The sequence below is a fragment of the Oncorhynchus clarkii genome, chromosome 18, assembly GCF_045791955.1.
Source record: "Oncorhynchus clarkii lewisi isolate Uvic-CL-2024 chromosome 18, UVic_Ocla_1.0, whole genome shotgun sequence".
In the NCBI taxonomy this organism is placed as follows: Eukaryota; Metazoa; Chordata; class Actinopteri; order Salmoniformes; family Salmonidae; genus Oncorhynchus; species Oncorhynchus clarkii.
Window position 1 is genome coordinate 3,202,594 of NC_092164.1, and position 15,200 is coordinate 3,217,793.

Below are 15,200 nucleotides of genomic sequence, written 5' to 3' on the forward strand. Positions count from 1 at the left end.
TTTTTTTGGAGTGCGATTCGTTAACAATTATGTATTTTTGGGAGATCATTTGAGGTCAGGAAGATGGTAAAGGAGGCATCACGGAAGGTAGAGTCAGTCAGAGTGACCAGTAGTGGTTTTGGTTTGATTTCATGTGTCTCAGAAGAGCAGAAGGAGAGAGCATTGTTTTTTGGAGCAGGGTACTGATAAAAGGGTGTTATATCTGGAGTTTCGCTGGAAGAGTGAAGAGTGTCTGCCTATGTTGTGAAAATATTCAGTCAATAATATTTCTCACATACACATTTCTCGCCTGTGAGTTCAAATAGACTTTTATTACAGAGAAATTATCAGCCTTGCTGGTTCATGAAAACTACTAACTTTCCAGCCTTGGCACACACTCTTTATACAGGTTTCATCTTTACGTCACACACATAGAAACTCCTCTTTATGTTAATGATTCCTCCCCTCTGGCATTGAGCCACCATTATCTTTTTGCCTTGCACTAATTTTAGTTTGGTTTCATATTATGGATGGAAACATTAGAGCCATTCAATGATTAAAAAATAAACAGTCATGGTCACTCCCCAGACAGGTGCATGTCTAATGGGGTATAATGACCCAGACACACACACATATATATATATATGAGTGCACTCATCCAGCTGACGACTACAAAATGTGTAATGGACACATATGTACTGGTAGATTTCCAATATCTACTGATGTGATGCTGAGATATGTATGATACGCATTGAGAGCTATTGTGAATAAACCACTGCAGTTATGACATTGATAAAATAATGGCTATGTATCAAGTGTGTGCCGACTGAATATTTTTGGTATTTATTAGGATCCCCATTAAACGCTGCAAAAGTATCAGAATTGTTCACTTCTCTCATTGACTTCTCAAACCCAGGCTTGGTCTGCTTCACAAGCGTTATCTGAAGTCTCGCGTTGTTACGTCTCTGGGTTGAGAAACTGGTTGTGGGGGAACAGGAAGTTCCGCGCAGGCGCGCTTTGTTCTTCACAATAAAGGACACGACAGAATTGTGCAGTCGAGACGACAACTTCTGTGTCCGTTTCAAATATATTACTACTGGTATGTAATAGCACGTTATAATATCGAAAAAACATGTCATAACATGCTAGGTAACAAATACGTCAAGGTATTATCACGTTTGATGAAGGTTTTATGTGCTATTTTTGTGTCAAACCGCGTGAGTGAACGTGATCACTTTTTTTTTTACAAGTCACATAGTTATAGACTTTGGGTTAGTCTGAGTGGATGTTTATCATTTTCTCAAGGTAATTTCATAAAGGGTCAAACTATTTGAGATTTCTGGGTTCGTTTTACATGTCGTTTTTGGTTTTGTGTAAAATTCACGAGATGATAAAATGGCGGTTCCTGCTCGGTCTGCATTAACGCACATCAGTACAGGCACTGAGGGTGCAGCAAGAGAGACACAATTTTACGGTTGCACTACTGTTTTGGAGTTAAATGTAATGATTATCAGTTTTCTACATGTGTACTAATATTCAGAGACATTCAGTTGTCTATCTATAAATGTTACTCTGGTGTGAACGGAAATGCTATTGGTTTTTGATTGGAATAATACAGTGAAGACAAGGTTATTCAGGAAAATAGTACATAGTGCTGCCTGAAACATACTGCAACCTTGTACTAAATGTTTTTTGAGGCATTTATGTGAATTCAGGAAATCTACTATATAATAATTGCATTTAAGTTGTGTAGCCTAATTTAAAGTGTATACTTTGTCTAGTGTGAATTAATTCATGTTTTGTCAATGCATACCTAGCTGATCTATTGAAATGAGATCAGTGCTTGACTTGGACAGGAGCTCACCAGAGCTGAGTACCGTCACCTCAAATTTCTACTGTTTGAGCTCATGTTCCTCTTATAGAATATTAGCTCAACAGTATTGTGTAGCTCCTGCACCTAAATATAAATCATATTTTTAGATAATAAAGAAAGTCTTGACAGTTCTGGGACTAACTTTTGTGTCCGTTTCTCTTTATTACTACAGACCGACTCAGATTAAGTCTGAGGCCGGTAACATCAACAGTGAAGACAAACCCAGCTTGCCTCTCTCCTTCCACACTGTGTCCAAACCTACAGTCACTGGGTCCTGATTGTGTCAGTGGAGCCCATTTTGCACTGCAGGATCCAGAGATGGCATCAGTGAAGCTGGAAGACTGCAGTCAAACACTGGAGCTGAATGTCAACATTAAAGATGAAGAAGAGGAGGAGAAGATTGGGAAATCTGTTTCTCATGGTAAGCACAGGTTCGACAAAAACAACACAGAGTTACACATGGGATAGACAAACGTACGTCAATAACACAATAGAACAGTCTATATGCTGTGTGTGCAAATGTAGTAAGATTAGGGAGGTAAGGCAATAAATAGGCCGTAGTGGCGAAATAATTACAACTTAGCATTAACACTGGAAAGTAGAGATAGTAGAGATACTGGGGTGCAAAAGAGGAAAAATAAATAAAAATATGGTGATGGGGTAGTTGGGTGGGCTATTTACAGATGGGCTATTTACAGATGGGCTGTGATCGGTAAGCTGCTCTGACAGCTGATGCTTAAAGTTAGTGAGGGAGATATGTCTCCAGCCTCAGTGATTTTTGAGACCTGGAAGGACAGGCGGCCTAATGAGGAGTTGGCTTTGGGGATGACCAGTGAAATATGCCTGCTGGATCGCTTGCTACGGGTGGGTGTTGCTATGGTGACCAGTGAGCAGAGATAAGGCGGGGCTTTACCTATCAGAGACTTATAGATGACCTGAAGCCAGTGGGTTTGGAGACCAATATGAAGCGAGGGCCAGCCAACGAGAGCATACAGGTCGCAGTGGTGGGTAGTATATGGGACTTTGGTGACAAAACAGATGACACTGTGATAGATCGCATCCAATTTGCTGAGTAGAGCGTTGGAGGCTATTTTGAAAATGACATTGCCGAAGTCAAGAATGGGTAGGATAGTCAGTTTTACGGGGGTATGTTATGCAGCATGAGTGAAGTAGGCTTTGTTGCAAAATAGGAAGCCGATTCTAGATTTAATTTTGGTTTGGAGATGCTTAATGTGAGTTTACAGTCTAACCAGGCACCTAGGTATTTGTAGGTGTCCACATATTCTAAGTCAGAACCGTCCAGAGTAGTGATTCTGGACGGGCGGGCAGGTGTGGGCAGTGATCTGTTGAAGAGCATACATTTAGTTTTACTTGCATTTAAGAGCAGTTGGAGGCCACGGAAGGAGAGTTGTGTTGCATTGAAGCTCGCCTGGAGGTTAGTTAACACATTGTCCAAAGAAGGGCCAGAAATATACAGAATGGTGTCATCTGCGTAGAGGTGGATCAGAGAATCACCAGCAGCAAGAGCTACATCATTGATATATACAGAGAAAAGAGTCGGCCTGAGAATTGAACCCTGTGGCACCCCCATAGAGACTGCCAGAGGACCGGACAACAGGCCCTCCGATTTGACACACTGAACTCTATTGGAGAAGTAGTTGGTGAACCAGGCGAGGCAGTCATTTGAGAAACCAAGGCTGTTGAGTCTGCCGATAAGGATACTGTGATTGACAGAGTCGAAAGCCTTGGCCAGGTCGATGAAGACGGCTGCACAGTACTGTCTTTTATCGATGAGGCTTATGATATTGTTTAGGACCCTGAGCGTGGCTGAGGTGCACCCATGACAAACTCGGAAACCAGATTGTGGAGAAGGTACGGTGGGATTCGAGATGGTCGGTGATCTGTTTGTTAACTTGGCTTTCGAATACTTTAGAAAGGCAGGGCAGGATTTCACGATGAACTGTTTCAATGAGAAGGTAGATGTTATTTCATGCTACTGACACTTGCATGGTTTGACACCAGTATTGCCAGCATTTGTTTTATTCACTGGTCTATCTGGAGTGATCAGAGTGTAGACTAAAGAAGTGAAGTAGACAAACTGCCAGTGTTTTAAAGTTCTATGAAGTGAGTCTGTGTAGTTTCTAACCCTTGTGATAGTGAGAGGATGATATAGCTCATAATTTTCATAACTTATGAGGTACTTTTAGAATAGTTTTATTCCCCTTTTGTATTGCACAGCCTACTGATATCAACACGTACAGTACCAGCCTACTGATATGAATACGTACAGTACCAGCCTACTGATATGAATACATACAGTACCAGACTACTGATATGAATACGTACAGTACCAGCCTACTGATATGAATACGTACAGTACCAGCCTACTGATATGAATACATACAGTACCAGCCTATTGATATGAATACGTACAGTACCAGCCTACTGATATGAATACGTACAGTACCAGCCTACTGATATGAATACGTACAGTACCAGCCTACTGATATGAATACGTACACTACCAGCCTACTGATATGAATACGTACACTACCAGCCTACTGATATGAATACGTACACTACCAGCCTACTGATATGAATACGTACACTACCAGCCTACTGATATGAATACGTACACTACCAGCCTACTGATATGAATACGTACACTACCAGCCTACTGATATGAATACGTACAGTACCAGACTACTGATATGAATACGTACACTACCAGCCTACTGATATGAATACATACAGACCCAGCCTATTGATATGAATACGTACAGTGTGTTCGGAAAGTATTCAGACCCCTTGATTTTTTTTCCACATTTTGTTACGTTACCGCCTTATTTTAAAATTGATTAAATGAAAAATGTCCCTCATCAATCTACACACAATACCCCATAATGACATCACAATACCCCATAATGACATCACAATACCCCATAATGACATCACAATACCCCATAATGACAAAGCAAACGCAGGTTTTTAGAAATGTTTAAACATTTATAAAAAATAAAAAAAACGGATACCTTATTTACATAAGTATTCAGACTCTTTGCTATGAGACTTAACATTGAGCTCAGGTGCATCTTGTTTCCATTGATCATCGTTGAGATGTTTCTACAACTTGATTATTGTCAACCTGTGGTAAATTCAATTGATTGGACATGATTTGGAAAGGCACACACCTGTCTATATAAGGTCCCATATTTCACAGTGCATGTCAGAGCAAAAACCAATCACTTGGTCGAAGGAATTGTCCGTAGAACTCCATGAAAGGAAAAATTCACGATGTGGTAAAATGTCGGCCCCCACTCGGTCTGCGTCAACAGACTTCAGTGCAGGCAGTGTGGATGCAGCAGAGAGACAATTTTACGGTTGCACTACTGTTTTGGAGATAAATGTAATGATTATCGGTTTACTACATGTATAATAATATTGACACATTCAGTTTGTCTTTATCTATAAACGTTACTGTGGTGTGAACAGGAAATACAATTGTTTTTTGAAGTAAAACAGTGAATACAAGGTTATCAATTAAAATAGCACATAGTGCTGCCTAAAACAAACTGTAACCTTGTACTAAATGGTTTTTGAGTCTTGTATGCATTTATCTACTACAGGTTAAGTTTTAGCTCAAAAGTATTGTGGAGCTCCTGCACCTAAATATAAACAGTACCAGCACACAAAATGTTTATCGACAACTATGAGTCCAAGTCAAGCAATGAATTAGATAATTGAACAAAATATATATATATATATATTTAAGAAAGGATAAAGAATAAAGACCTTGCCAAAACTGTCAAGAAAATAACTTTTGTGTCTGTTTCTCTTATACTATTTGCAGACTCAGGTATGAGGTCGATAACATCAACAGTGAGGACAAACCCAGCCTGCCACTCTCCTTCCACACTGAGTCCAAACCTACAGTCACTGGGTCCTGATTATGACAGTGGAGCCCATTTTGCACTGCAGGATCCAGAGATGGCATCAGTGAAGCTGGAAGACTGCAGTCAAACACTGGAGCTGAATGTCAACATTAAAGATGAAGAAGAGGAGGAGAAGATTGGGACATCTGTTTCTCATGGTAAGAGCAGGTTCTATCTAACTAAGTTTGTTATTCATTCCAACTTCTCCACTGTGTATGAAAAGTTGCAGTAGAACTGTTTCATGATGAACTGTTTCAATGAGAAGGTAGATGTTATTTCATGCTACTGACACTTGCATGGTTTGACACCAGTATTGCCAGCATTTGTTTTATTCACTAGGGGGTCTGGAGTGTTCAGTGAGTAGACTGAAGTGTAGTAAAACTGACAGTGTTTTTAAATTCTATGAAATTAGTCTGTGTAGTTTCTAACCCTTGTGATAGTGAGTGGAGGATGATATGGCTCATCATTTTCATGACTTATGAGATAGTTTAGTGGTTAGAGAGATGGGCCAGTAATCGAAAGGTTGCTGGATCGAATCCCTAAGCTGACAAGGTAAAAATAAACTCGGCAAAATAAGAGACGTCCTCTTACAGTCAACTGCGTTTATTTTCAGCAAACTTAACGTGTAAATATTTGTATGTAAAATAACAAGATTCAACAACTGAGACATAAACTGAACAAGTTCCACAGACATGTGACTAACAGAAATAGAATAATGTGTCCCTAAACAAAGGGGGGGGTCAAAATCAAAAGTAACAGTCGGTATCTGGTGTGGCCACCAGCTGCATTAAGTCCCGCAGTGCATCTCCTCATGGACTGCACCAGATTTGCCAGTTCTTGCTGTGAGATGTTACCCCGCTCTTCCACCAAGGCACCTGCAAGATCCCGGACATTTCCTGGGGGAATGGCCCTATCCCTCACCCTCCGATCCTACAGGTCCCAGACCTGCTCAATGGGATTGAGATCCGGGCTCTTCGCTGGCCATGGCAAAACACTGACATTCCTGTCTAGCAGGTGTGATGTTCGGATGTATCGATCCTGTTCAGGTGTTGTGGTCTATTCCAAAGGCCAAAATCAACATCCTCACGAATTCTATGCAAAGGAGATGTGTGCCGGAGGAGGCAGCGGCAGCTACCAATTTCTCCAGTGCTTAATGTGTAAATTGGGAGGTGCTGGAACCAAAACTGAGCCCGAGAGTGTTGACCTGCGGGTGTCCGAGGTACCAGAACACATTAAATAAAATACCTTTATAATAAAGCATTATCAAGGCTTTTGCGAACTGGCATATTATACTTGTTTTATTTTATTTAACTCGGCAAGTCAGTTAAGAACAAATTCTTATTTACAGTGACGGCCTACCCGTACCAAACCCAGACGATCCTGGGCCAATTGTGCGCCGCCTTATGGGACTGCCAATTACGGCCAGATGTGATACAGACTGGATACGAACCAGGGACTGTTGTGATGCCTCTTGCACTGAGATGCGGTGCCTTAGACCGCTGTGCCACTAGGGAGCAGTGGTGTTGAGCCGCTTACAGAAGTTGCACACATGAAGTACATTTATTGTAGCCTGGAGTCCTGGGAAAATGTGGCCTTTTATAAACAGATTTCATGCAGTTCTACATCATTTTAGATGACTGGGGACTTTTGAATAATATTTTTTAATACCTCACAGATGACCAAAATGACAGGCTACTTTAACACTGACAAACTGAGAATCTGAGGTCAATATAAACGACCGTGTCTCTAATCCATCAATAGCCTAGGCCAGGTGTGAGGAGAAACACATTTTACAATATGAGGAGAAAATTATAGTCCTAAACAAGCTTTCCAGTTTCACTGACTCACCCAATGATGTGCAGCTCACTCACCGGACAAAAGCTTATCTCTCTTGCTTTAATTTGTAAAACTGTGCTGTTTGATCAATAGTCCTATTTGGAAGTTGCTAACTTGGTAACAGACAGATTAGTATGTTCTATTCAGCACCTCAACACACTTCCCACAGCTATTATTTTATCAGGAAATACATGAAGAAGTGCAATGCTGGAGAGATGAGTTTCCGGCTCATGTCTATAACAACACAGAGAGGGAGAGAGATCATAGAAAGTGAATCTAATTTTAGTTCTGTGAGAGATACAGGCGTGCTTCTCTCTCACCACAGCAATGGCCACGCCTTGGTCTAAATAGGCTACAATGTTGCACAAACCATAAACCTGGTTCGGCCCAACATCAATACATTCTTAGAACATCAGGCACGTTTTCACATTACGTTTTTTAGAGGGCTGATAATTACAGAGGAATCCAAATGTAATTACTCTTGATTGCTTTTATGCAGATTTTTTGCGTGATGAAATACTTTTTCATGTCACAAGAGGTAGGCTACCTGATCCTGGCAAATGGGTTCCGGAACGAAAGACTACAAAACTGAGAGGTGCCGGAAGATCTGGCTCAAATTAAGCACCGCCCTTCTCATATAATGAGGTAGGGCCATCCCAAGGATCCCTGAATGCAACAACGGTTGCACCAAACCAAGATAGACCACAGCCAGTTGTTTCCAATGGGAACAGATTAGTTATAGTGGGCAGTGCCAAGCACGAGCTAGTACTGAATGTTTTTGTTATTTATGAAAATTTGGGAAATTTACTATGGATTCACTTAGCCTAATCACGTAGCCTAATTTATAGCGTGTACTTTGTCTAATGTGAGTTAATTCATGTTTTGTTGTCAATCCTTAGCTACCAGATCTATTGAACTGAGATCAGTCCTCAGCTCACCGGAGCGGAGTATCTGCACCTATTTCAGTCCAAGTCAAGCACTGAATTAGATAATAGAACAAAAATAAATATAATATTTTTTATATATATTTTTCGAAAATAAAGCAAGTGCCAGAACTGTCAAGACTAACCTTTTTTTGTTTTTTGTGTATGTTTGTCATTGTTACTACAGGACTAGAATTAAGTCTGAGGCCGGTAACATCAACAGTGAGGACAAACTCAGCCTGCCTCTCTCCTTCCACACTGAGTCCAAACCTACAGTCACTGGGTCCTGATTGTGACAGTGGAGCCCAGTTTGCACTGCAGGATCCAGAGATGGCATCAGTGAAGGTGGAAGACTGCAGTCAAACACTGGAGCTGAATGTCAACATTAAAGATGAAGAAGAGGAGGAGATGATTGGGGAATCTGTTTCTCATGGTAAGAGTAAGTTCTATCTAACTAAGTTTGTTGTTCGTTCCAACTTCCCACTGTGTATGAAAAGTTGCAGTAGAACTGTTTCAATGAAAAGGTAGATCTTATTTCATGCTACTGACACTTGCATGGTTTGACACCAGTATTTCCAGCATTTGTTTTATTCACTGGGCTACCTGGAGTGATCAGAGAGTAGACTAAAGAAGTGAAGTAGACAAACTGCCAGTGTTTTAAAGTTCTATGAAATTAGTCTGTGTAGTTACTAACCCTTGTGATAGTGAGTGGAGGATGACACGCCCCTTTTTAGCTTTCATCTCTTACCCACTTTTAGAATAGTTTTATTCCCCTGTATTGTACAGCCTACTGATATAAATACATATGTCACCCGGTACAGACAGAAGCGGACTGGCCACCCATTTGAGCCTGGTTCCTCTCTACATTTCTTCCAAGGTTCCTGCTTTCTAGGGAGTTTTTCCTGGCTACTGTGCTTCTACATCTGCATTGCTTGCTCTTTGGGGATTTTGGGCTGGATTTCTGTGAAGCACTTTCTGACAACTGCTGATGTAAAAAGGGCTTCATAATATATACTTTTGATTGACATGTATATCACACCAACTGACTGGTTGTTCTGATGTTGTTCACACAGGAGACCATGTTGAGACATTCTCTACATCTAGAGAGCAACAGCAGGAAGATCACAGAGTGAAGAGGTGCCCACATTGTGAGGAGGTTTTCCCAATTCTATCAAAGCTAAAAACACACCTACAAATACACACTGGAGAGAATCCCTATTCCTGTACTGACTGTGGGACGCACTTCACAACACCAGGAGCTTTGGCAGTTCATCAGAGAGTGCACACTGGAGGGAAGCCTTACTCCTGCTCTGACTGTGGAAAGAGTTTCTCTCTACTGGGCAACTTAAAAACACATGAACGTATACATACAGGAGTGAAGCCTTACTCCTGCTCTGACTGTGGACAGAGTTTCTCTCGACTGGGCCACTTAAAAACACATGAACGTAGACATATTGGTGTGAAGCCTTACTGCTGCTCTGACTGTGTAAAATGCTTCACAACATCAGCTCAGCTAAAAGATCATCAGAGAACACACACAGGAGAGAAGCCTTTCTTCTGCTCTGACTGTGGAAATAGTTTCTCTCAACTTTCCCACTTAAAAACACATGAACGTATACATACAGGATTGAAGCCTTACTCCTGCTCTGACTGTGGAAAGAGTTTCTCTCAAATGGGCCACTTAAAAAGACATGAACGTAGACATATTGGAGTGAAGCCTTACTCCTGCTCTGACTGTGTAAAATGCTTCACAACATCAGCTGAGCTAAAAGATCATCAGAGAACACACACAGGAGAGAAGCCTTTCTTCTGCTCTGACTGTGGAAATAGTTTCTCTCAACTTTCCCACTTAAAAACACATGAACGTATACATGCAGGATTGAAGCCTTACTCCTGCTCTGACTGTGGAAAGAGTTTCTATCAAATGGGCAACTTAAAAAGACATGAACGTATACATACAGGAGTGAAGCCTTACTCCTGCTCTGACTGTGGAAAGAGTTTCTCTCTACCAGGCACCTTAAAAACACATGAACGTATTCATACAGGAGTGAAGCCTTACTCCTGCTCTGACTGTGTAAAATTCTTCACAACATCAGCTGAGCTAAAAGTTCACCAGAGAACACACACAGGAGAGAAGCCTTACTCCTGTTCTGACTGTGGAAAGCGTTTCTCTCGACTGAGCCACTTAAAAAGACATGAACGTAGACATATTGGAGTAAAGCCTTACTGCTGCTCTGACTGTGTAAAATGCTTCACAACATCAGCTGAGCTAAAAGTTCACCAGAGAACACACACAGGAGAGAAGCCTTACTCCTGCTCTGACTGTGGAAAGCGTTTCTCTCGACTGAGCCACTTAAAAAGACATGAACGTATACATACAGGAGTGAAGCCTTACTCCTGCTCAGACTATGGAAAGAGGTTCTCTCTACTGGGCATCTTAAAAAGCCACCAAGGTAAACAAAGGAGAGAAGCCTTACCACTGATCTGACTGTAGATAACACACAAAGAACTGAACCTTACTTCTTCCTTGAGGTTTTTAAGCGAACTAGACGGCACAATTGTGTTTTTTTTATATTACTATATTACTTATAGCCAGACTCCAACACCATTTACAAACTAAGCATTTGTGTTTAGTGAGTCTGCCAGATCAGAGGCAGTGGGGAGGACCAGGGATGTTATCTTGATAAGTGTGTGAATTGGACCATTTTCTGTCATGCTAATCATTTACAAAAATGTAATGAGTACTTTTGGGTGTCAGGGAAAATGTTTGGAGTAAAAAGTACATTATTTACTTTAGGAATTTGCGAAATAAAGTAAGTAAGTAAGTAAAAGTTGCACAAAATATTAATAGTCAAGTATAGATACCCCCCCAAAAGTACTTTACACCCCTTCATGCCTCCATGCTGTGTGTCAGCATTGCAGGCTGGTGGTGTGATGGTTGGGGTGTGTTTTCAGGGCACACATTGGGGCCCTTGATAAAAGCTGAGCAATGTTTGAATGCCACAGGACATCTAAATAATCACTGCCAATCAGGTGCCTCCCTTCATGGCAGCAGTGTATCCACCTGCAAGTTGTTTTCTTCAGCAGGATTATGCCCCAAGGCTTGTCCAGGAATGGTTCCAATAACATTACACTGAATTCACTGTAATTGTGCATCTGTGGGAGGAGATGGAACGAGCTATTCAGAGTAGATACACTCCCAGCCAACTTGACACAATTGTAGGAAGCATTAGAGTCAACATGGACCAGCTTCCCTGTGAACTGCACACAACACCTTGGACAGTCCATGTCCTGACGATTTGAGGATGTTCTGAGGATAAAGGGGGTGCAACTCTATTAGGAAGGTGTTCCTGATGTTTTGTACACTCCGTGTATATCAGATAAAGATGTTGTGATGATCAGTTTTCAGCTTTAGTTTGGGTGGATTATTTTATATTACTATATAACTTTTGTTTAGTGATAAACAGGCTATGAATCGACTACTTGTGTTTATGAAATTGTCTTTTAATACTAGATTCATTATTTTAGTCATTGATGATGAATGTATTTGAATAACTGTATTGAAGTTAATTGATCTGGCAGGTAGCCAGCGGTTAAGAGTGTTGGGCCAGTAACTGAAAGGTCGCTGGTTTGAATCCTGAGCCGACTCGGTGAAAAATCTGTCATTGTGCCCTTGAGCAAGGCAATTAACTCTTATTTGTCCTGTAAGTCTCTCTGGATAAAAACATCTGCTAAATGACAATAATGTAATGAAAAATAATGTTTGTACATGAATTCATGCTGGGCAGCCACTTTTTTTCTCATGTGTATAATTAAATGAAATAAACTGAAGTACTGTATATACAATACACAACATTACCACGTGTTTACCCTGGTCAGAGGGACAGGGCCATAGTAAGTTAGACTATGTAACTGCTGTTGTTAGTAGCCTACAGTTTCCATGCAATACAGCATGTCAGATCGCTAATGATTAGATGTATAGGCTGCTACATTTATGCAAGAGTTTTTGCTTGTGTCTGTCGGGAGTGATGTGTTATCAGCTTGTTAAATAACTACCGGAGGAAAGTGGAGAGGCGTCTTGATCTTTGTGCCCGGCCCGTCCGACATGGTCAAGAGACGCAGAGACCCTGCAGCAGCACCCTGATGTGCAGAACAGCCCTTACAAAAATGTAAGATTGTAGTACAATGAAAAAAATACAGCATTGTATTTTCGTGGAATGGTAGTGACCAAAAAACAACATGTTTTCCATTGTACTGGGCCCAGGAATATAACATGTTTATTTATAGCACAGGCTTAGAGAAAATGCATCTCTAACTAAATGTAACTCCAAAGGAACCCTAATTAAAGGGATAGTTCAATCAAATTACAAATGTACACATTGGTTTCATCGCCCTGTAAACAATCCAAATAATGTGCATGTCAACAGTGAAGTTCTGTAGATGGAGGACTTTCAGTACAGCAGTGTTCGCCAATCCTGGTCCAAAGGGGAGTACATGTGTGTTTTTGCCCTCACACTCACATACCTTATTCAATTCAAAGGCTTGAGTTGTTTAGTTGAATCCAGTGTGTGAGTGTTAGGGGCAAAAACAAAAAAAGCATTCCCCTTTGGGTCCCCTGGACCAGGATTGGGAAACACTGCAGTACACAGCAAAAAGTGGGATGATTCAAAATATTATATCTATTTTACAGTTTGAAGTCCTGTATGTAAAATGACTTGGTTTGTATTCAGGGGACGAGGTATGTATTCAAGTGTGTGCTCAAGATTTGTGGTGTTTACTCAGGAGATGAATCTCTGATTTTGGCAGCGCCTTTCTTACACCTTCGCAGCATTGCACTGTGGTTCTTCAATGTTTTCCTGCCGCTGTTCGAACGGATCAAACATTTGTGGATCTTTAGAAAAATGTCCTCTGTATCTGTCATTTCCATCACGTTGCAATGATTGTTTTTGAAAAATGTTTTTTTTTTTTTCTAGAGCTGGTTTCAATGGAGACCTGTCCAGTGATGCCATCTCTAGAGCCTGCAGTGCAACAAGTCTCCACTGTCAATCAGGACCCAGTGACTGTAGGTTTAGAATCTGTTTGGAAGGCAGTGTGAAAGGAGAGGCAGGCTGGGTTTGTCCTCACTGTTAATCTGTCAACTCTGTCTGAGATCAACCTCCTCCCTTATGCAGGCCACACCCCCTCCCATTGTTACTGTGTGTATGATCACATTTTGAACAATGGCTTCCTAAAATGCGGTGGTGCTTACTAACCCAATAGGAAAGGTTCTGGTAGATGTGGACCATCACACGTGAGGTCACAGCTCTTTCACTCTAAACATTCATATCAATGAAACACCCTCAAATGGACCATCAATACCAGAGTTCTCCAATACTATTTACATAATCAACTGGGCATTACAACAGTCTGACCCTCTATATAGTCTTGGGTATATATTGAGCTCTAACAATGGGTCGTGGAAAAGGTCTGTTGAAATGAATACTGTAGTGGTGTGAGAAAGGTAACACAAGCTTCCCCTCTGGTTCCATTCCCCCAATAGTAACTGGGTCATTATTGGATCGTGGTGGTAATGCTGTCCCTGGACTTTGGCACCATAAAAAGACTAATAATGCATTACAATACTATGCTAACATGTGGAATTGTTTTAAGAAGGTCATACCATGGATTGTTTAGATAATTGATTTAGTATTTTAGGACATTAGGTATAAACAGGATTAAAAATGATTTGATAAAATACAGAATTTGGCCTTTTCTACTATATCCCATAGAAACACATTGAATGAAACATTCATTAAAATACTAATGGTGAAAACTGATCAACACGTCATCAATATCTGATACATTTAGTATTTTATTAGGATCCCCAGCGGCTACTCTTCCTGGGGTCAAACAGGAAACACTAAAAAATACATAATATACATACAAGCTCTACATTTATCATTAAACAAAAGTTATTTAGTAATATAAAAGAATCCACCCAAACTAATCATCACACCATCTTTTCTGATATACACAGAGTAGAAAACATCAGAAACACCTTCCTAATATGGAGTTGCACCCCCCTTTGTCCTCAGAACAGCCTCAAATCGCCACGGCATAGACTGTCAAAGGTGTTGAGTGTTCCACAGGGACGCTGACCCATGTTCACTCCAATGCGTCCCACAATTGTGTCAAGTTGGCTGGGAGTGGATCTACTCTGAATAGCTCGTTTCATCTCCTCCCACAGATGAACAATTACAGTGAATTCAGTGAGCTGTTCTTGGAACCATTCCTGGACAAGCCTTGTGGCATAATACTGCTGAAAAAAACAACTTGCAGATGGATAAACTGCTGCCATGAAGGGAGGCACCTGATTGGCAATGATGTTTCGATATCTTGTGGCATTCAAACGTTGCTCATCTTTTATCAAGAGGCCCCATGTGTGCCCTGAAAACACACCCCACGCCTTCACACCACCAGCCTGCAATGCTGACACACGGCATGGATGCATGCAGTGGTGTAAAGTACTTAGTTTTTACCTAAGTCGTTTTTGGGGGGTATCTGTACTTTACTATTTATATTTGACAACTTTTACTTCCCAAAAATTCCTAAAGAAAATGTACTTTTTACTCCATACATTTTCCCTGACACCCAAAAGTACTCATTACATTTTTTTAT

General features: G+C 40.9%; 1 protein-coding gene across 1 annotated transcript; it reads left to right on the forward strand.

Moving 5' to 3' along the window:
* Positions 1-969: 969 nt before the first annotated feature.
* LOC139372834 (zinc finger protein 431-like) lies at positions 970-12,389 on the forward strand. The gene is made up of 5 exons (XM_071112663.1): positions 970-1,078; positions 2,025-2,273; positions 5,703-5,942; positions 8,731-8,976; positions 9,617-12,389. Exons 2-5 carry the CDS (start codon positions 2,171-2,173, stop codon positions 11,029-11,031), a joined length of 2,004 nt encoding a protein of 667 aa, XP_070968764.1. The 5' UTR covers positions 970-1,078; positions 2,025-2,170; the 3' UTR covers positions 11,032-12,389.
* The last annotated feature ends 2,811 nt before the right edge of the window (positions 12,390-15,200 follow it).